A 22,721-nucleotide genomic window follows, 5' to 3' on the forward strand; every position below is an offset into this window, starting at 1 on the left:
TCTGCCCTGTGGGGTCACCTGCTGTGAGCCTCCCCTCCTTAGTCTAATTGTCACGGTATTTTGAATTCTTCCAACAGAAGACGTCTTGCAGAGTCTCACTTGGGTGTCACAGAGTACAAGTCAGGGTCATCAAGGAGTGTGTGGTCTGGGTTGGCCTTTGGACCTCAGGATGATAATATACCAAGCAGGAAATGGGCTACCTGGATTCACCTGTGACTTCTTCCTATCCATAATGCTGTGGATAGTTGACTTATTTTCTGTGTTTTTTCTGGCTCCAGGAGGTCCAGATGGGGTCCTTTAACACAAATGATAATACTTAGCTGTCAGAGTTGTAGAAATGAGACAGAAGCAGGATTAAGTGCTGGATACTAGATAGGTGCTCTGTAATAGTAGCTGGCATTGCTACTTCCCTTCCCATAACAGAGGAAAAGAAAACACAGCTCTTGTTTTGGGCCCTGCTAGAGTAGGAAATCCCATGGACCGAGGAGCCTGGTGGGCTACAGTCCATGGGGTCGCTAAGAGTCAGACACGACTGAAGCGACTTAGCAGCAGCAGCAGCAGCAGCAGCAGAGTAGGAAAACAAAGCCTGCTAGTGCAGTTCGAAGTTGCCCAGCAGAGAGCTGAGCTTACTGGTAGGTGGGATTGCTGGTGAGGTATTTTGTCTGGCTCCTGGGCTCAACCTGGACGTTTTCCACAGCCTGGAGACAGTCTGGGTTTCTCCTGGGTGCACGTAGGGTGAGGATGCTGGTAACCCCCTCCCTGCCTCATATCCTTAGCATTATGTGGACTCTGAGCCTTCTGGCTCCCCACCCATGGGTCCCTTGGCCCAGGCCCAGCTGGGCAACTTCAGAAGTGATGAATAGCTGGAACTCAGTGCGATTACCTCATGAGTGGCTAGACACTTCCTGGGGCCAGAATGTGAGTGTGTGTTGGCTGGAACTTCCTGCCTGCTAGAGGGGCTCGTGCAGAAGTTCCAGCTGGTGGCTTAGAGGGGACTTCGTGATTCCGTGTTATTTCTCACCATATACAATTCATTTTGTATGAACACATTTCTCTTGCTGATTTTCCTTCTTCATGAGGGCTCTCGGCCTTCCCCTCCTCTTGTATTCTGTTACTTCTTGCCAAGTGAGTCAGATTAGCTTAGCCGTCCCATGAATTCGGTCACCGTGTTATCTTTATGCCCCTGCTCATGAGCTGTTCTCCATGCTCACCTTCTAGCTGGAAGGAGCAGGTGATGGATGAGGGTCAGCTCTCTGGCCAGCCTTTGGAATAGGAATGACCTCTCCTCCCATGTCAGCCATTGTGCTAGTGCCAGGGACGGTGAGACTCTATTCCTGCTTATGATATACTCCCAGCCTTGTGGCAGAGAGTGGATGAATCGAAAGATTGATGTACAGTAAACAGTCTTGGTGAAAACAGATCATGGCATATTATTGCCTGGAAATCTGTGATGGATCCTTGTCACCCATAGGACAAATGAACCCATTCTTAGCATGGCATTCAGGCCTGTCTTGTACTGCCTGAGCTCCAGTTCTGGCCTCATCCCCCTTTCCCCATTCCAAAACAAGAGCCCCAGGCACCAAGATGACAGATAAATGTCCTGTTTCCCCCTCCTCCACTCTGTTCGTGCTGTTCACATCCAGGAAGCTACTAGTCTTCCTTTCCTGTGCCCGCAGACTTCCTGCTTGTCCTCCAGGCCCAAAAGAAACGCCATTTCCTCTGGGAAGCCTTTCCCATGCCTTGCCACCTCCCAGAGCATAATGAAGAGCTAACCTGCTTCCTCACTTCTTTTTCCCCTTGTACAGGATGCTTCCGCTGGGAGCATTTATCCCCGTGCATGACTTTCTGCTCTTATCTCTAGTGCAGTGCCTGACACATGAGTTACTCAGTGTTGGATGAATGAGTGAATGAAGGAATGAATGCTTTAGTAAGACAGGTGCACGCATGGATAGCACCTGGAAAAGGCAGAAGAGGTTTTGGGCAGTTTTCAATTCCATGATGTGACATTTATTGAGGGACTGTTTATTATTCATTAAGGGCAGGGTGACAAACATCAATAAGATATGGCACCTGCCTTACAAGAACCCACCCTCTACGGGGAGATGGCCGCAGTGAGACTGGTGGCGAGGCCATCTGAAATAAAAGCTAACCACGACTCTCACCAAGAGATACTCACTTCCAAGGGGTAAGTTCTCTGCCTATGCAGAATGAACACCACCTTGACGTGTGTTATAAATCCACCGTGGACAGGCCTGCTGGCCTGAGTAGGTAGAGGGGTGCAGGTGGATGATGTTGCCCTGGACGTGACACTGGGCTGACTGCCCCTTGTCCTGGGTAGCACCCAAGGTGCCATCTGGAGGATGGATACCAGAAAATGTGGCTCAACACCACCCAGGAACCTCACCCTGATACATGACCCCATACCAGTAAAGGCCTTGCAGAGGGCGTTTCTATGTGGTTTTCTGTGTATTTTGGATTTGGGAGTTTCCCCTCTGAGTATGGGTGTGTCTCCCCCATACTTTCCCATAGCCAACCTCAGAAATGGAAGGTGGTTCTCAGATCTGATGGGTATTTTAAGCAAGAAGGACACACCATGAGAACTGAATGAAATTGTATGCGAACCAGGAACCCAGAACTCAGAAGGGACTTTTTGATTTACATAAACAGTGTTAGGAGGAGTGAATTCCTGAGCAAGATACTCCAGCAATCTAAATTCCTCTTTGCCCTGATCATCCTTTGAACTGTTTTTATGTTCATGATGTGTTGGTTCTGTTCATCAAGCTTTCATAACAATGATACTATGTGTGTGTACGTGTGAAGTTACTTTGGTCACATCCGACTCTTTGCAACCCTGTGGACTATAGCCCACCAGCCTCCTCTGTCCATGGGGTTCTCCAGGCAGGAATACTGGAGTGGGTGCCATTTCCTTCTCCAGGGGCTCCTCCCAACTCAGGGACTGAACCCATGTCTCTTAAGTCTCCTACACTGGCAGGAGGGTTCTTTATCACTAGTGCCGCCTGGGAAGCTAGTGATACTAGCTTGCTGCTGCTGCTGCTAAGTCGCTTCAGTCATGTCCGACTCTGTGCAACCCCATAGAAGGCAGCCCACCAGGCTCCCCCGTCCCTGGGATTCTCCAGGCAAGAACACTGGAGTAGGTTGCCATTTCCTTCTCCAGTGATACTAGCTTAATAGAACTTATTTATTAGAATTTCACCAATGTGCTTTTATTTTTATTTATTTATTTTGGCCATGTTGTTTGGCTTGTGGGATCTTAGTTCCCTGACCAGAGATTGAACCTGGGCCCCTATAGTGAAAGCGGCAAGTCCTAACCGCTGGACCACCAGGGAATTTCCACTAATAATGCTTTAAATGTACATGGTACTTTCTAGAATACAGCATGCTTACACATCTCTCCTTTCATTTGATTCTCATGGCTACCCACTGAGGTACAAGGTATTTTTACTTTTATACATAAAGCACTTGAGATTAAAAGAGGTTAAATTACTTGTCCAAGACCACACAGGTATTAAATGACAGGGCTGGTACTTGAACTTCTGGAGAAGAGAATGGCAACCCACTCCAGTAATCTTGCCTGGAGGATTCCATGGACAGAGGAGCATGGTGGGCTCTATGGGGTCACAGAGTCGAGGACATGACTGAGTGATTAACACACAGTACTTGAACTTAGCCAGTGAGGAGACACTAAGCAAAGCTGAGTGTCACCAGCTTTTGTTTCACCAGATTCTAACGGCAAATTTTGTACTTGCTTGCATCATGCCTTTTACACATAGTTAATCCAAAGGTCTATGCTGTGCCATAAGTTTATCCTTTGCACAGTTAATTTTTCTTCTGTTTACATTGTTTTTTCTTTCTAGTAGATTATTCCTCATACTTAAAAAATCAATCTGTGCTCTATTAACTACTATAAAATGTGCATGCATTTGAAAGTAGATCTTACAAGAGTAAGATGATTTCCATACTAAAACCCTGGAGCATAAAACAGAGGTGAGACTTGGCAGTTTTTAAACCATTTTTATCTATTTATTTTGATTGCGCTGGGCCTCTGTTGCTGCGCATGGGCTTTCTCTAGCTGCAGCGAGCAGGGTCTGCTCTCTAGTTGTGGTGCATGAGCTGCTTCTCATCGCAGTGGCTTCTCTTGTGGAGCACAGGCTCTAGGCATGTGGACTTCGGTAGCTGCAACTTGTGGGCTCATCAGTTGTGGCGCATAGGCTTAGTTGCTCTGCAGCCTGTGGGATCTTGCCAGACGAGGGATCGAATCTGTGTCCCCCACATTGGCAGGCAGATGTTCAACCACTGGACCACCAGGGAAGTTCAAGACTTGACAGTTTTGACTGTCAAGTTAGGTTAGGGTGAGATTGAAAAGGTTTAGGGCAGACCAAGAAGTTTGTATAGGCAGTCACAGCCATGGAAGACTTTCCTGTCATTTTTTTTTTTTTTTTTTTTAATGAAAACCTTTCAAAGCATTTGAAGAAACTGGAAAAATACAACTGGTACCATTATGCCTTCCTCCTCCATTCAACATTTGGCCACATTTGCTTTACCTTTCTTTAAAACAGAAAAATATATTTTTATATTTGTATTTATATAAAAGCATCATTGGGCTTTCCTGGTGGCTCAGTGGGTGAAGAATCCACCTGCAATATGGGAGACCTGAGTTCTATCCCTGTGTTGGGAAGATCCCCTGGCAGAGGGCATGGCAACCCACTCCAGTATTCTTGCCTGGAGAATCCCCATGGACAGAGGAGACTGGCGGACTGCAGTCCATGGGGTCATAAAGAGTTGGACATGACTGAAAGACTAAGCACAGTGCAAAAGCATTATATATATATATATATATATGTCTAAAATATCTTTAATAAACATTTAAAAATAAGTATTAAAATATATGTAATTTTTAAAATTATGGTATAATTTGAAAGAAAATTCTAGCTATTGAATTTTTACTCTAAATACTTTACTCTAAATACTTCAATAAGCATCTCTCAAAATTAAATTCAGTCCCCTACCAACCCATAATGCCATTATCACACTTAAAAAAATTAACAGTAATTTGTGGAAGACCTTTAATTCGTAGAGAAACATTATTCTATTTCTGATTTAGAAAGAAAATTCTTTTGACAGAGGAGAGAGAATAAATAGGAGAGAGTTAGCCAGTTGGAGATTATGATAAGAATGTGGGAAAGAGATGAACCAAAGGTACTCCGTAAGCATCTTTTAAATGAAATTGATGATTGTTTATGCTCTTATAAAAAGTAATAAGTCATGGAAAATACAGAAACATACAAAGTTACCTACAGACTCCCTACTCCAAAACAATCACTATTAACTTTTGGTGTATCTTCTCCAGCTTTTTATGAACAGTGTGTGTGTGTACGTGCGTGAGAACTGTACAACCTTTACAATTTTCTCTCCTGCTTTTTTCTCTCTATATTCAACTCAAGCAGCACACGTTTGCTCTGTAATGATTTACTTTTCTATTGAGGCTTCTAAGTCTCTCCTGATTTCCTTAACCTTTGGGTGTGTTCTGAGGCTCTATCAGCCTCAGACTTTTTACTTGTAAATTAGGAATAACCGAAAACCTACCTCAAGAGGGTTACTAACAGGATCAAACAAGGCATATAAAGTGGCCTGTTGCTGTTGTTGTTCAGTCACTAAGTCATGTCTGACTCTTTATGATCCCAGAGACTGCAGCACACCAGGCTTCCCTGTCCTTCATTATCTCCTGGAGTTTGCTCAAACTCATGTCCACTGAGTTGGTGATGCCATCCAACCATCTCATCCTCTTTTGCCCCCTTCTCCTCTTGCCTTCAACCTTTCCCAGCATCAGGGTCTTTTCCAAAGAGTCAGCTTTTTGCATCAGGTGGCTGAGGAACTGGAGCTTCAGCTTCAGCAATGGTTCTTCCAATGAATATTCAGGGTTGATTTCCTTTAGGATTGACTGGCTTGATCTCCTTGCTATACAAGGGACTCTCAAGAGTCTTCTCCAGCACCACAGTTCAAAAGCATCAATTCTTCAGTCCTCAGCCTTAATTATGGTCCAACTCTCACATCTTTACACGACTACTGGAAAAACCATAGCTTTGACTATACAGACCTTTGTCGGCAAAGTGATGTCTCTGCTTTTTAATATGCTGTCTGGGTTTGTCATAGTTTTTCCGCCAAGGAGGAAGTGTCTTTTAATTTCATGGCTGCAGTCACTGTCCACAGTGACTTTGGAGACCAAGAAAATGAAATCTGTCACTGTTTCCACTTTTTCTCCATCTATTTGCCATGAAGTGATGGGACCAGGTGCCATGATCTTAGTTTTTTGAATGTTGAGTTTTAAGCCACCTTTTTCACTCTCCTCTTTCACCTTCATCAAAAAGCTCTTTAATTTCTCTTCTGCCATTAGGGTGGTATCATCTGCGTATCTGAGGTTACTGATATTTCTCCCAGCAATCTTGATTCTGGCTTGTGCTTCATCCAGCCTGGTATTTCACATGATGTACTCTGCATATAAGTTAAATAAGCAGGGTGACAATATACAGCCTTGACGTACTCCTTTCCTGATTTAGAACCAGTCTGTTGTTCCATGTCGAGTTCTAACTGTTGCTTCTTGTCCTGCATACAGGTTTCTCAGGCGGCAGGTAAGGTGGTCTGGCATTTCCTTCTCTTTAAGAAATTTCCACAGTTTGTTGTGATCCACACAAAGGCTTTAGCACAGCCAATGAAGCACAAGTAGATGTTTTTTTGGAATTCCCTTGCTTTTTCTATGATCCAGCAGATGTTGGCAATTTGACCTCTGGTTCTCTGGTCTGTGCCACACGACAACTAGCATTTGCCATGAGTTGTCCCCACACATCACCTTATTAGATTCTCAAGGCCACCAAGCTATGGATGCCCAGTGCCTCCATCTAGCCAGTGAGGAACCTGGGTCTCAATTCAGGCATTCTGAGCCCCAAGCTGTGCTTTGGGGGCCCCATCTGAGCTAGTTACCCACTGGAATCTACTGGAGACTGTGTTAAAAAGGCCAAACCAATTAAATCAACTCACTGGGAGTGAGGCTCCAGACTTGCTTTTCTAAAGCAAGTTCTGCAAGGAAGTCAAAATCAGAGTGCCCAGTGTTTGGGGACCAACACTTGAGAAGGCTCTGTCTTAGACAGAATTGGGTTTGAACTCCACTTCTGCCCCAGGTTAGCTGTGTGACCTTAGCAATGGACTCATCTCTCTGATCTTGGGCCCCTCATTTGCAAAACAGGAATATTAACATGGTAATGGGTTCTCAGGAGGCACAAGAAAGCCCTAAGAGCCCTTGAGCAACCTCCCTTTTCTATACAATGGCCATGACCATGGAACCTTCCTCATAGGGTCTGTCTGTGGATTAAAGGAGTAAATAAACACAAGCAGAGCACTCAGAGGTGAGCCTGCGTGTTTATTACAGCCCTTAATAATTGCTGGCTGCCACTATACACCACTGCTGTTACCAGACAATCAGCCTGCACCTAGCACTGTCCTGTTTACAAAATGCTTTCACCTCCAGGGTCTCAGAGAGCTTGGGGTGGGCTAAAGCTGGTGCCTACTGGCTTATGAGAGACTGCTGTTAAATTTTCAGAAATTTTGTGAGCCAGGTATTAAACTGAGCCATGTAAGAATATTATTTTAATATTAAAAATTAAATTATGGAAATATGTTTAATTAAATTATATTTAAAACACTTAAAACTTATTGCTTCTAATTTCTATATTTTATTATCTTTTATGTTCTTGAAGTTATTTAATGCCTTTTATCTCTGAATATAGATCATGGTATGTTACTATGTCATGATATGCTACTGCACCCCTCTCCCCAGCTCTAGTCAGTGTCAGCAATATTGGAGCCTTGAAATTGGCCACAGTGGGTGTATTTACACCACAGAAATTGGCAGACACTACAAATCAGGACTTGAATTCTTGATTCTAGACTTAGGAAGCGCTAAAGATCACTTAATAACAGAGATTAAACTTATGTGTGCTGTGTCTATAGCTGTTATTTTGTGCTCTCAGAGAAAACTGAGGAAATATCTTTCAATATTCAGAAAGTATTATCCAATTCAGCAAAGAAGCCACTCACATCATTGAAGTTGTGAAGTTCCAATGCACAAGCAATATTCATTGCTTCACTTTCACTTTACCTATTAACATAAACAAAAATACCAACCAAGTCCTATTGAAAACTACACTCATCTGTCTACTGCATCCATAGGTTGGCTATAGATACAACTAATGAAAAGTGTTCTATGAGAATCAATTTATTTTGTGAAGTTAACAAAATAAAATGTTCTATATTTTATACTTGTAAATCATATTATAAACCTTTATATCAGTAGAATTTATAGTAATTTAGTGTGTGTGTCGGAGAAAGCAATGGCACCCCACTCTAGTACTCTTGCCTGGAGAATCCCATTGATGGAGGAGCCTGGTAGGCTGCAGTCCATGGGGTCATGAAGAGTCGGACACAACTGAGCGACTTCACTTTCACTTTTCATTTTCATGCATTGGAGAAGGCAATGGCAACCCACTCCAGTGTTCTTTGCCTGGAGAGTCCCAGGGACAGGGGAGCCTGGTGGGCTGCCGTTTATGGGGTTGCACAGAGTCGGACACGACTGAAGCAACTTAGCAGCAGCAGCAGTGTGTGTGTGTACATATATTTGTTTACTGGAGTCCAGCTATTACCAGAAAACCACTGCACAGAATCTGAATAGACTAAATTACTGTGTGTGTTTCCCAGGTGAGGAAACGGAGGGTCAGAGGAGTTAAGTAACTGATTCAAGGCCACAGGACTAATAAGTGGTGCTGCTAGATTTTCACTCAGGTATTTTAGTGCCAAGATGCCTGCTGTCTGCACCACCCTTCACCACTTCCAGAATCAGATTCTTTCACTCCTAGGGAGATAGCTCAGAGGAGGGCTGATGGTAGGGATGTGACTGGAACCTAAAAGGTACTATTTGAACACATGATACTTCAGTGCAGGTCAGGCCTGGGCAGGGGTCCAGAGTGGAGGGCTATGGGCAGCCGGCAGTGGCAGGGGTCTATGAGCACCCAACAGTGGCAAAGGTAATAAGGACAAAAGAGGAGGGAGGCACTGCATTTTTCTCTTATTGTCCTCATCTGTAAAACAGGGATCATGGTATTTACTCCAAGTCAGATCAGCTTCACACCCAGTGTCCTGCCCTCCCTGGGAATCTGCCCAGCCTCCTGGCTGGAACACACCACCTTATTCATTCTCCTTTTGGGTATCTCTATCCCTACCTCCTTTTATGAATCCCTTTGGAGGAAAGAGAGGAATAGGGAGAAATGTGGCCTCATAGGGAGGTTAGTTAAAATTCACAGCCAGCACTTGTAAGGAGTCTTGGAGTTTACGGGACCCTTTCAGAAATACTGACCTCTCCCTGGCCCCTCACTCCTCTCCGGGGTGAGGAAGTGAGGGGCAATATTATCTCCACTTTCAAGGCCAGGAAAGGTCAGTCCACGACCTGCCTAATATCCCCTAGCAGAGCTGAGACCCAGATGCAGGTTCTACCCACAATCCCCTTCTCTTTCTGCTTCCCAGGTGGCCTCTTGCTGTATCTTATAAGAAGCAGTTGGTTGGTTTAATGCTCCCCATTTACCACCAAATTTCAACTCTTTCAGTAATGGCTCTCCATAGTTGAATTTTTGCCACATTTTGTTTCCTTCCTCAATCATTTAGGAGCTCAGTGTCCTCACTTCACTTCTCCTCAGATCACTCTAGGATGGCCTCATAGTAGTTGATGAAGCGGCCAACGTGCATTCCTAAGGGCCCAGGCTCCCAGGCTGATACCTGGGGCTTCCTGAGATGAAGAGCTCATGGGGGCACGCTGAGGCTGGGGCACAAACTAAGCTTTGGGTATGAGGACCAGGAAACAAGCCTGTGTAACTCGACCAGTGTTAGACTGCTGGTAAATACCAAAACTGGCATTCAAACCCAGGTTCTAAGTCTCTATATATGTTGATTCCCTAAAAACAGGTTGTGCAAGAGATGTGCATGTGACTGCATGGTTCATTCATCCCTGCATCCCATCAGCTATTCCTGAGCACCTACTCCATGGCAGCCACTCTTGGGTGGAGTGATGGAAAAGAGAGACAAAGCCCCCGTCCTCCCTGTGGGGCCTCAGGATACTGGGGAGAGGAAATGTAAGGGGCAATTGTAGTGTAGTTGGTTCTCTGCTAGAGGCATGTCCACATACCATGCAGACCTTTGGGTGGAACAACTAGCTGTGTATATTGACAGGGGCGGGGGGTAGGGGTTGTCACAGGAGAGGTTCCAGCAGGAAAATGTTGGAGCTGGGTGGTGAGCAGGGGAGAAGAAGCTTGTCAGAAAGGCATGCTCGCAGAGTGAACTGCAGGTTGAGGTGGGGGTGATGAAAATCGGCCAGGATGTAGCAGAGGGTATGCTGGCCAGAGGTGGGAGGGCCTAGAATGCCAGATGAAGACAGACTTGGGCCTGGGGCGCACTGGAGCCTGGTGGGGAGGGGCTATCTGTGGTCTCATCTACAGTGTGCCAGGAGTGGGGCAGGTGGTGGGGGCAGAGAATTTGCTGCAGTGCCATGGAAACCTGCTCACAGAGGCCTGGCAGCGAGAGGCCTTGCTTCTCAGGTTGCCCAGCACTTCCTGAGTAACCTGGGACCGTGCTTGACATTTCCCATGAAGGTTCCTTGGCAGCTTCCTCATCCCCCTAACAGACCTGGCTTGGCTCCTGCTCTGCTGAGCTGAGCACCTCGCCTGATGATGGGCAGACCATGTGGGCACTGGAAGAGGGCAGCAGCCCGGGGGTCAGCTGACTTGGGCTCTGTTCTTTGCTCGGTGTCCTGGCAGTTTCTTGACCTCTCTGGGTAACTCTGCAGCAGGCAGGGACTAAATGGTGTCTGAGGTCCCTTAGGGCCCCAACATTGTAATTCTGGGGGTGAAATGGAATGTGGGGAGGGAAGCAGAAGATGAGTGGGAGAGGGGGAAGGTCTGCGAAGGGCATGTTTTTCAGATTCAGTAGATTCAGTAAAGTCCCCAGGGAGGACTGTTGTCACTGCTGCAGCCCAAGAGGGAGAGAACAAACAGTCATTCTGCTCTGAAATCTCACTGGGCACCGCTCCTTGCGTGGACTGTCTCTCTGAATCCTCAGAGCAACACTGTGTCACGGTAGGCGTTACCATTTTACAGATGAGAAACCAAGGCTCCAAGAGGTCAGAGACTTTGCCCAGGTTTCACTGTGAGTAGTAGAGGTGGAATTTGACCCCGGACCTGCCTGACTCTAAGCTCTGGTCTTTGGCATCTTACTGCATAGCCCCCTCTACCTCCCCGAGGCTGCCTTCATCCTTCAGGGACTCTTACACATGCTGTACCAGGCTGGTAGGAATCCCCTGACATGGATCCCCCTGGAGGATAAGCTTCCAGTTGGCACCAGACTAGGCACCTCTGGCCAGATCCACTGGGTTGCTAAAGGACACATTGGCTGGCAGCTGCTCGTCTGGTGGGCTGAGCTGATGGCTTTGTTTTAATGGAGGGGGAAGATTTCACCTCCTGGGGGCTGCTCCATGGGCCCTGGGCTTGGCAGTGGCAGCACCTATGGGAATGTGATCCTTTCCTCCAGCCATGCTTTGGAAGCTACGTCAGGTGTGTGGGTGAGGTGTTTGGTTGAAGTAAATAAAGGTGGAGGAGAATGACAGGAGTGAGGGAGTAGAGATAGCTTTGTGCTGCCCCAGAGGGCAGTCTGGCTGGGCTGTCTGCTCTTCCTTCCTGACCTGGGGCCAGGAGACCTGAACCTTTGTAGGTCCTGCCTTGGGGCCCAGAGGAGTGGGAATTGGCCCAGCCAGCTTGGAAGGTTGTATCACCTTGCAGTCACAGAGCCTAGAGCTTGAAGGAACTTCAGATATCATCCAGAGAGGAAAAGCCTGCTTAAGCTCACACAGCCTTTGGTGGTAGAGCTGAACTGGAATTTCCCAATACCTAAGCCTAGGCCCTTTCCCACTATCCTACACAGTTTGGGGAGGGTAGACTCGAAGAAGCTTAGACCATACTGCCTTTTTGCTGCCCACTGACTACCCCTGGGACCCTTCTTGAGTCAGTCTCTTTTCCCTCCTGACTCAGCCCTTTAGCCATTCTGAGCGGAGGTGTGCTCTCAGGCACCCCTAGTGGTGAAGAGCCTCCATGGCGAAGAAAGGGAAGGGCCACGGGGTCCCAGTTCCTTCACTTCGCATAAAACATCCACAATGCAAGACATCAGAGGGGATGCCAGGAACCTTAAAACTGATTTGAATTTTCCCAGAGGGTCTACCGCCCAGGAAAGGTGCATCACAATACAACTAGGGCTACTTGCTCGTGAGCATGATCAGCTCTGAGAGCTTAGAGCACAAGGTCAGGGTGTGCTTCATTAAAAGTAAGGAAATAAAAGGAGGCAGAGATGGGGGCCTGGCTCTGAAAGTGTGATGGAGGGTAGGAAAGGCATTCGAGGCAAAAGGAAGAGCCAGAGTAAAGGATGGGGTAGAGATGGTGTTCTGGACCTGGTAATGCGCACCCTGAGGGTACCAAACGGCCCTGTCTTCACTCGGAGAACATTTACTGAGCACCTGGTGGGTCCAGGCTCTAGGCCAAGCTTTGGGTAGTTGGTAGGACTGAGACCCTCAGGAAGCTCTTGGCCCAGTGGAGAAGACAAGTCAGTAAACTGACAAGCTTGAGGCAGTGGGAGAAGCACTAGAGGAGAGGAAGTGTAGGCTGTGATGGAAACTGGGGAGGTGGTGAGTGTGGGGAGGCTTTCTGGAGGAGGTACTATTTTTACTGAAATGTGAATAGGAATTAGCCAGATTCGGGGTAGGGACCATGCAAGGAGTGTCCCAAGCAGGGGAGCTGTTTGTGAGGTTCTTGAGACAGGACAGGGGACAGATGGGACTCGGGTGAGAGAACATGGCCTTGCCTGGAGCTTCTCTCAAGCCAGCGGAGAGGCTGTTTTCCCCGGAATGTGGGCCACAGAGGGGAGAGGATGTGAGGCAAAGATTCTTTTCACCGCTCAGGGTGCTGCCTGGGAGAATTCCACCTCTTTGTTCCTCCTTCCTTCCTGTGGGTCCCTGTGCCCGTCCCTACTGCTCCCCAGTCTTGGGACCACCAGGGCTCTGTGTCTGCTGTGTCCACTGCAGCTCTCAGCTCCTTTCAGCGTGTTTTGTGGTGGTGCCGGGCTTTAAGCACACCGTGGTGGTCAGGAGTACCTGGGCTGGACCCCTTAGCCCCAGGGAGAAGCTTCAGGGCCGTTCCCTGGAAGAGAGACGTTCCTGAAAGGTGGCTCAGGAATACTTTGGAATGGGAGGAGGACAAGCCCCCGAGTTCAGGAGATGGTGGGCTGTGGGGAGGGCTTAACTCACTTCCCAGGTGCCAGGACACTTGGGGTCCCTGAGAAGCCACCAGAGGGCCAGATTGGCGCACTGGCATGGGACTCCTAGCCTGTGTCCCATGTCTTGACCACCCGCTGCCCCCGCTTGCCTTTCTGCAGAGCCCAAGGAGCTGCCCTGCCTTGGAAAAGGACTTTGACACAGTTTCAAAATGAAGTGGAGAAAAATCTCTGGAGGGGAAAAAGAATAAACACACTTTAAAAATGCAAAAGGAAACATATATTTTTTAAAAAAGGAAAAAAAAATGGAAGGGTTTCTCATCCAACTCACTTGAGTGAAAGTTTCCAGTCACTGTGATGTGAGGTCAGAGACTTCAGGGAGCGGGAAGTTCTGGATGCAAACACCTGGGGTGTCTTCAGTGCAGATTCGGGATCAGTCTAAGTAATAGCGAGGGCCACCGTCCGCCTCTCAGCCTCTGTGTTCTGTGTGGTGGTGGAGATGCAAAGCCCTGACTCCTCCGTCCAGCTGAGGGTCCAGTGGGGCAGCGAGGACTGTTGGACAGGAGACAGTGTGACAGCTGTCATGGCAGAAAGGCCCCAGTGAGCGTGAAGGAGTCCAGGGCAGAGAGGGCGCACGCCTGCGGGCTGGAGAGAAAGCTCGGTGCCGCTGAGGGAAGATTTCAAGGAAGAGCTGGATTAACTCAGACTCTGAAGCCTGACTGGGATTTCAGTGGATAGAGACTGAGCAGAGGCTTTCCGGGTAGAGCAGAAGGGCAAGGTGGGAAATTCTCTAGTGCTTTGAGAAACAGGGCCATTCAGTTTTCTCAAACATTTCTTTATTTGCTTATCTATTTATTTAAAGCTACTTTATTGAGAGTTATACGTCACGTATAATTCACCCATTTGAAGTGTACAATTTACAAAGTTGTATAACTCACACTGCAATCAATTTTGGATGATTTTCATCACCTGAAAGAAACCCTGTACCTATTAGTCATTCCCCATTCCCCAGGCCCTAGGCAACTCCCTGTCTACTCTCTGTCTCTATGGATTTGCCTATTCTGGATATCTTATATTAATGGAGTGGTATAATCTGCGATTTCTGGTGACTGATTTTCACTTAGCAAGATGTTTTCAAGGTTCACCCATGGTATATAGCATATATCAGTACGTCATTCCTTTTTATGTTTTTCTCTGCCTCCGTTCCTTTTTATGGCTGAATAGCACTCTACTGTATGGATATACCACACTTCATTTATCTACTCATCAGTGATGGCCATTTGTGTTGTTTCCACTTTGAGACTATTATGAATATGCTGCTGAGAACATCTGTGTACCAGTTTTCATGGGCATGTATGTTTTCAAGGCTTTTCTTTTAGAATGGGATCCAGGATAGTCCCGGTGAGGAGCAGGAGGAAAGAAGATGAATCAGAGGGACCTGCTCACCCACCAACTGCTCTGAGCAGTTGGGTGGGAGTGCAAAGGGTCAGCTCAGGATCCTGTTCTGGCCTCACTGGAACCTGGGGCTGTGTGAGGCCAGGGCAGGGCTGGCCCCCCTCCAGCAGACACCCCCAGTGTTGTGTCCAATCTGGCAGCTGTTTGCTGGGCTGGAAATAGTCTAGGCAGCTGGTATTTTCCCTGGAAATCAGGTGCTTTTTCCTGTGTCTCACTGAGGGCCAAAATTAGTTAAACACACAGAGAAGTGTGAGCTATACATTAGTCTAGGGGAGGGGAGTGTTGTCAACAGGAAGCTGACCAGCCAGGGGAAAGGGGTGGTCAGGAAGATGCAGGTCAATAAGCCAAGTGTAAATCGGGGTTAAGTTGCAGTGCCCCTCCCCCATCACACATAAAGAGGCCTTGGTTTTGTTTACAGGAAATGCTGCAAGTATCTCCCTGGCCCCATTTGACAGATGGGGAGACAAAGGCACTACATGGCAGGGATCTCCCATTCAGAAACAGAAGGATTAAAGCCACAGTCTGGTTCTGCTGTCAGCAGCAGCTTTGGTAAAACCCAGGCCTTGCCCTCAGCGTTGTGGCTCTTCTTGGGTTCACGGGAGAAGACTGAGGACACAAGAGTAAGAAAGGGTTTGTGCTGTTTTGGTCCTAAAAAAGAACACTAAACCCCACCTTAAACCCAAAGCAAAAACATAAAATAGGGCTTTAATTACCATCTTTTCTTTTATCCCCTTTTCTTCTTCTTTTTTTTTTTTTTTGTTTCCCAGCCAGAAAACATTATGTTGTTGGACAAGAATATTCCCATTCCACACATCAAGCTGATTGACTTTGGCCTGGCTCATGAAATAGAAGATGGAGTTGAATTTAAGAACATTTTTGGGACACCAGAATTTGTTGGTGAGTTTTAGGCCTGTTTTTCTCCCAGCTGAGAATCTCGGATCAACAGATAGAGAAATCCCAGGAGTGAACCCTGTGTCTGGGGCTGTAGTCTCTGGGCTGAGAGATGATGCCTTGCGTGCGTGCGTGTGTGTGTGCCAAGTTGCTTCAGTCATCTCTGACTCGTTGCAACCCTGTGGCCTGTAACCTGCCATGCTCCTTCGTCCACAGGAAATGTCTTGCTGGCCTCTGGGTGAGGGTTGAGCACCAGCAGGGCAGTGGGAGGCCAGGTGGGGCTGGGGCCCTTTGCAGAGTTAAATCTTCCCAGAGCTGGCCCCACTTCCTGCTCTTAGACGAGCTGATTGTGAAGATTTAAAATTACCTCACCCTGTTGCATTCCCATAAACTCAATCTTTTCTGGAGTAGCTTTTGATTTCCTAAAAAAGAAAAGGGAAATTATCTGCCAGATGCCAGATCCACACACTTGCCTGTCCCATACATCTGGCCTTCATTCATGCACAGCGTGCCCAGCTCCATCAGGGCTCTGATGGCTCTGTCTTCCCTCCGTGTCTCTCAACCTTGGCCCAGGCCTTAGAAAACCCCTTTTAGGACTTGTGCCACAGGCCAGGGGGTCATAAAGAAACAGCTTTGCAGAGGAGAAAGGAGTGAGAATTGAGAACCACCATCTCACTGCTTGGAGAGTTGAAATGCTCTTAGAGATGGAAGGAAGGCATGGTTTCCTCAAAATCTGGGGACCGAAACTTCTGACCACAGCCTAAACGAAAAGAAAGATGAACCAGATCATCCACCATGATGGAGTTTCAGGCCACATATACCAACTCTGCAGCCACTAGGAAATGAAACTGCAGACGCCCCAGCAAGGGAATCTTGCCATGTGCCAGGCACTAGGCCTGGTGTTCTGTATACAGACATTGTCCAATTAATACCCATACAATCCTATGAAGCAGGTTCAAAATATTTTCTCCATCAAGTGCCTTATTCGAGGTAAAACAACCAGTACATGATAGAGCAGAGATTCGAATACAGATACATCCAACATTAAAGCCTATGCTCTTTTTTTTTTTTTTTTTTTTTTTTTTTTACTGCACTGCACAGCATGTGGAATCTTAGTTCCCTGACCAGGGATTGAACCTGTGCCCCCTGAAGTGGAAGTGCAGAGTCCTATACACTGGACCACTAGGGAAGTCCCAAAGCCTATACTCTTTCCATTATACCAGGTTATCTCTCAAAGGAGCCTTTAAGGGTGGAATTTAGCTGTGGAAATAAGACATCAAACAATCAAACAAGAGTGCTTGAGGGATATTTTCAGATCATCTGGTCTAGTTTAACAGATGTGGAATTGGAGAGATAGGGGATTTTAGTTAAGGTCAACCAGTGGTTATTCTCTACCTACTATATGATAGACATCAGATGCTGGAGACACAGGGATGGTAGGTAAGCAGCCACACTCAGAATGACACACCCAGGGTCACACAGTCAGTTAGTGGTAGAACCATCTTGAACCTAGGGTACAGGTATACAGTCTCAAACTTTGTCCGAGAGAGCAGTTACTGCCCGCCATTCACATATGTAGTAAAAATGCATGTTTTATTTAAGTTCATACCAAGGGTTGAATAATAAAAAATGGTTCAACTAGAAATTCAGGGCAGTAATGGAAGAGTTGTCATGAGAGAGGATGTGGTTAATTGTGAAGTGAGTGATATAGGCAGCTCTGAAAGACTGTTACGTGACATAGCCACTCTCACGAGGTCAGTGGGCTCAGTCCTGGCTTGAGTGAGAGATGAAGTGCTGGTGTCATGGGTGGAGGAGAATCTAAAGCGGGCTGGGGTGGGGAAGAAGCCGGGGTAGAGGAGGCGCACATCCGAGGCACCCCATAGCGGGGGTGAAGGGCCAGAATGAGTATGTTTATCAGGGACAGTTCACTATCCTTTCTAGATGGACCAGAGGGTTCACATGGGGTGGCAATGTGAGTGGGACATTGATGGGTGGAGCCAGACAAACTGTGGAGGGATTTTCCCAGTGATATACTGGTAAATGTCTAACAGTCAGGTCTCAGGACAAAACAAAATACAACCCTAATTTACAGCATTTACTAGTTTCAAGCTACCAACCTGTTTCACTGAATTCAGAGTTGGGAAGAGATGCCCACGGTTGACTCTTGTGAGCCAGTATGATACAGCTCCAGTCCAGAATTTGCTCCTTACAGATATATAGGGTGGTTTCTGTAAGCCCCTGCCCAAATTATGATGACTTCCTTTTCATCATAGACCCCTGAACAGGTTATAACCACTGTTCCCTATTCCCTCTTTGAAATTTTAACCTGAGACCAGAGTTAAAAACTGTCAGCTTCTGGGAATGTGGTGGAAAACTTCTTCCAAAAGGTCCTCTCACTACAAAGTTGGATTCTTGAGAAAAATATTGTTTTTAATGTGATTCTGGACTTAGGAAATAAGATAAATCTTTAAGTATAGTAACTCCTTCAGCCATCACCTGTCCTACCCTAAAAATTGAATGAAAGGAACTTTGAGCTGGAGCTGTGAGCTGCAAGAATATTCAATAAGAGGATCTCTCCTAAAGGCAAGTGCACATGTCAGCATTTATCAGAAACTAGCAAGACTTAGATGTTCAAGGAAGTAGGATATTAAAATGATCAGATGTTGACTATAAAATAAATGGAATGTATATAGAAATAACAGGTAAACCCATAAGAATGAGCAAGCAACAAGAGACTCAAAAATGACCAGGTAAGTTTCTAAAAGAACCAGATCGAACTTTAAGAAATTCATACACTCACTGAAATTTTAAATTCAGTGGATGGGCCAAACAGCAGATTATACACAGCTGAGGAGAGAATTAACGATTTGGAAGACTGAGTTGGAAAGAATTAGCTAGACTATCACACAGTGGCAAAGATATAGAAATATTAAAGAGAGGATAAGTGAAATAAGGTTAAAATAAAAAGTTTAACATAGGTCTATTTGGATTCCTGGAGGAGGGAATTAAGACAAAAGAGCAGTATCTGAATAAAACTGCTGAAAATTTTCAGAACTGATGTAAAAACATGCATCCCCAGATACAGAAAGGACAATGTATTTCAGTCAGAAAGAAGTCCATACCTATAAAGTCCATACATTATACTTAAACTATAGGGCATCAGAGACAAAGAGAAGATCTTAAAAATCAACCAGAGAGAAAAGATAGATTGCCTACAAAAACCAAAAATAAACAAAAACCAATAATTGGACTGACAGCATACTTCTTAAAACAACATTGTCCAGTAGAATATGATATTCAAAGAACTGAGGAAAAATAAAAACTCCATAGTTGTGAAGAAATTGTATTTCAAGAATGAAGGTAAGAGATTAACCAAAAGCAAAATAAAAACAACAACAACAACAAAGATAAAACAATAAAAACAACCTCCAACAGACCTTTGTTAGTGGAACTTCTAAAAGGTGTACTTGGAGTTCTAAATGCAAGAAGTAATAGGAGCAAAGAAATCAGAGAACATTAGGCAAATATAATTATTTTCTTTCCTAAATAATGATGATGATGATGAAAATTAAGTATGGGGTTGAAAAAAGGTAGAAGTAGAAACTGAAGAAAATAATGTTAGATAGGACAGAGTGCTTGAAATTAGTGTTCTAAAATTCTTGTATTGTTAGAGGAGGGCCCAAATATTGACTTATGTTAGAATTTGTTTCATGTCCATAGTAAAATCTCAGGGGTAGTCATTACAAAAATAGAAGTTAGAGAAAAAACAGTCAATAAGAAAACTAACAAGAAGCAATTTTTTAAAAAGACGAGAAAGAAAAACACAGATGAAAGTGGAAAAACAAAAGCACCTGGAGGACAGAAATGAGTATGTGTTTATATCAGGCAGATGAGCACTGAAAAGTGAGTTGTGCTTCTCAAACTCTCTATGAGGAACAACTTGGGGGGAAGTAGTATATCCTGGACAGCTTCTTCAATAAGATACAATACAAATAAATTCCTAGAAAAGTGATCATGGTGTGAGTGTCATGGCAATGTCAAATTACTATGTGTGTGTGGTAAGTTGCTTAGTCATGTCTGACTCCTTGTGACCCCATGGACTGTAGCCCTCCAAGCTCCTCTGGCCATGGGATTCTCCAGGCAAGAATACTGGAGGGGGTTGCCGTGCCCTCCTCCAGGGGATCTTCCCAACCCAGGGATCAAACCTCGGTTTCCCATACTGCAGGCTGTTCTTTACCAGCTGAGCCTCTAAATACATACTCTCAACTTCTGTACATATCTTGTCAGCACCAGTGACAGTCTGCAGATTATTTGCCTGCAGACTGTACTTTGAATAACACTGTCCTAGTGAAAGCCTTTCTTGTGTGTCTCAGGAGACAGGTACAGAAGAGCTCATAGCAGTGTTTTTTCAATAAAAGATAATACAATAAAATAATAAAAATAAGTAGAGACCATCCAAATGATCACCAAGAAAATGACTGGAAGATAGTCTGTATTCACAAAGTGGACTATTATATAGCAGTGAATATGAAAGACCATGGGTGAACATTCAGTGAATGCTAGAAGCATCAGTTGACTGGGGGGAAAGGTCTATTGACGGTAGATGAGATTCAGTATGGCATCATTTTTTGGAAGCTAACAAGAAAGCAAAGCCAGGAGAGTGGTTCCCTGCATCTGGGAGGGTGGGAGGGTGTGCTCATCCTATAGATGCAGAGGTTTTGATATTGTTCTAGATAAACAAACTTAGCCTTCCCTCTCTCCACCTTCTCCCATTTGTGATTAAACAGGCTCAATCCTCCCTTTTCTAGTTATCGCCCCCTCTTTCTTTTCTATTTCATCACCAAGCTTTTTAAAAGAGTCATCTGCACCCTTATCTTGCAGCCCACACTCAGCACTCTCTGGTCACTGCAGTGGGTGTGAAATTCAACACTCGCTTTCCAGCCCATCCAGGGCTATGGGCTTGATCTCCAGGCAGCATTTGGTCCTCTTCTCTCCTGGGTAGAGTCTTCTTTCCTAGACTCTGCACCTTCTCATGGTCCTGGCAGCATTCCTGGCTCCTGTTTCTACCTGTGTGATGACGCCTGTGTGATGACCTGGGTGGTGGCTCTGACCCACCTCACTCCCACCCCAGGTACCCAGCCTGTTCCTGGCATCTTCTTTTGGATGCCCCTCGGACATCACAGGCTCCTCACCTCAGTGGCCACCAGAATGTCCTCCTGCTCCTGCTCGGGTGGGAGGTGCCCTCTTTAGACACCCGCAGAGGAGTGTGGATTCTCTCTCTGCCTCCTTTTCTCCCCCATCACCTTCCAGCGCTGGCTGACTGGTTTCCAGCTGAGAGTTCTAAAGCAGTCTTTGTCGTGGGCCCCACTGTCCGTCCTGCACCCTTCTCTCCCCACATTCCTCTTCCTTTTCCAGGGGTCCCCTTGTGCTTTCTGTCTTCCTCACTATCATAATAATAGGCAACTTCTTCCCTCAAAATCCTTGAAGTGCAGTTGCTCAGTCATGTCCGACTCTCAGCAACCTCATGGACTGCAGCCCACCAGGCTCCTCTGTCCATGGGAGTGTCCAGGCAAGAGTACTGGAGTGGGGTGCCATTGCCTTCTCCAATGCATGAAAGTGAAAAGTGAAAGTGAAGTCGCTCAGTCGTGCCCAACTCTTAGCGACCCCATGGACTTCAGCCTACCAGGCTCCTCCATCCATGGGATTTTCCAGGCAAGAGTACTGGAGTGGGGTGCCATTGCCTTCTCAAAATCCTTAGACCCAGGCTATCTCCATCCGCCTCTCTAATTTTCCTTAGGGAGGGTTCAGGATGGAGACCTTCGGCATCTAATTCCCTAAAATTCCTTAAGATCATCTCTTCTCTTTTTCATACTCCTGCTGACTCTTCGACACGGCTTCTTTCAGCTCCAGAAATTGTGAACTATGAGCCCCTGGGCCTGGAGGCGGACATGTGGTAAGTGGGACAGCCCCCCAGGTGGCCCCAGATCCTGGCTCTGGCTGACATCCCCCGGATGAAAGCCTCTTCCTCCACACTCACCTTTAAGAGCCTCTGGCTGCTCCTGGGGTGCTGGCATGTGGCAGTTAGCACATGGCCAAGGCAGAGAACAAGGGGCTGGAAGCTAGAGGTACAGGCTGACCCTGAGACCTGCCACAGCCGTGATAAACATACCAGTGACAATAATTCATTCTGTTGGTCAACCATGTGATCCCTGGGGGCCTCATGTATTCTGGCTACCGTGCTGGGCCGGGTACCGCAGTGATTGACTCTGCACAGATGGGGCTCGTTTCATGTGAACTGTGCTATACAGTTGGCTGGGTACCTTGATCACTTGGTTTTCTAAAATCCTCCCAGTGGTCCTGTAAGATAGTTATTATTATCCTCATTTTATGAGGAGAAAGAGGCTCCGAGGTGGTCATCACAGCTGTTAGTGGGTCCTCGGGCTCAACATCCAGACCTGGTTGATTCTGAGCGAGTCCCAGGCTGCTGCTGAAGTTGTGGGGTGGGGAGGGGTGTGGGGCTTGAGGCAGCGTGTGGGGGCTTCCGTGAAGGGGCCCTCAGAGCCACGCGGGGAGTCACTTGCTGGTCTGGGAGGAGAGCCAGGCGGCCCTGACTTGACTGTTCTTTGTTTTGCAGGAGCATCGGTGTCATCACCTACATCCTGTGAGTATGACTGACCCCGGGGCTCTGACCCAGCTCAGATCCAGGGGCAGCAGGAGGAATGAGAGAGGGGCGGGCAGGCAGACAGACAGTCTGACGTTTCCTGAGCACCCACCGTGACCAGATGAGTTAGATCCACACAGCCAACCTGAGGCTCAGTGCTCTCAGCTCGATTCTGTACGTTTGAGCCTGGGCTTGCGTCTGGGCAGGAACCCGGGAGAGCAGCATGCAGCCCTCCATTCTGCACTGCTTGTGTTTGCATCCCTCCTGTGGCCAGGATCCACCACGCGGTCTCACCCGGACCCAGGTTTCCGGTGAGAATGTCAGTTTTCGCTCAGAAACCTGGGAC

General features: G+C 46.6%; 1 protein-coding gene across 1 annotated transcript in view; it reads left to right on the forward strand.

The window, feature by feature from the left end:
* DAPK2 (death associated protein kinase 2) overlaps positions 1-22,721 on the forward strand; it is a 139,276-nt gene that overhangs the window by 102,091 nt on the left and 14,464 nt on the right. The window contains exons 6-8 of the mRNA XM_055539006.1: positions 15,591-15,720; positions 21,619-21,667; positions 22,349-22,375. Coding sequence (XP_055394981.1) covers positions 15,591-15,720; positions 21,619-21,667; positions 22,349-22,375 — 206 coding nt within the window. The remainder of the gene's footprint in view (positions 1-15,590; positions 15,721-21,618; positions 21,668-22,348; positions 22,376-22,721) is intronic.

Source organism: Bubalus kerabau, chromosome 10, assembly GCF_029407905.1.
Source record: "Bubalus kerabau isolate K-KA32 ecotype Philippines breed swamp buffalo chromosome 10, PCC_UOA_SB_1v2, whole genome shotgun sequence".
NCBI classification, from domain to species: Eukaryota; Metazoa; Chordata; class Mammalia; order Artiodactyla; family Bovidae; genus Bubalus; species Bubalus kerabau.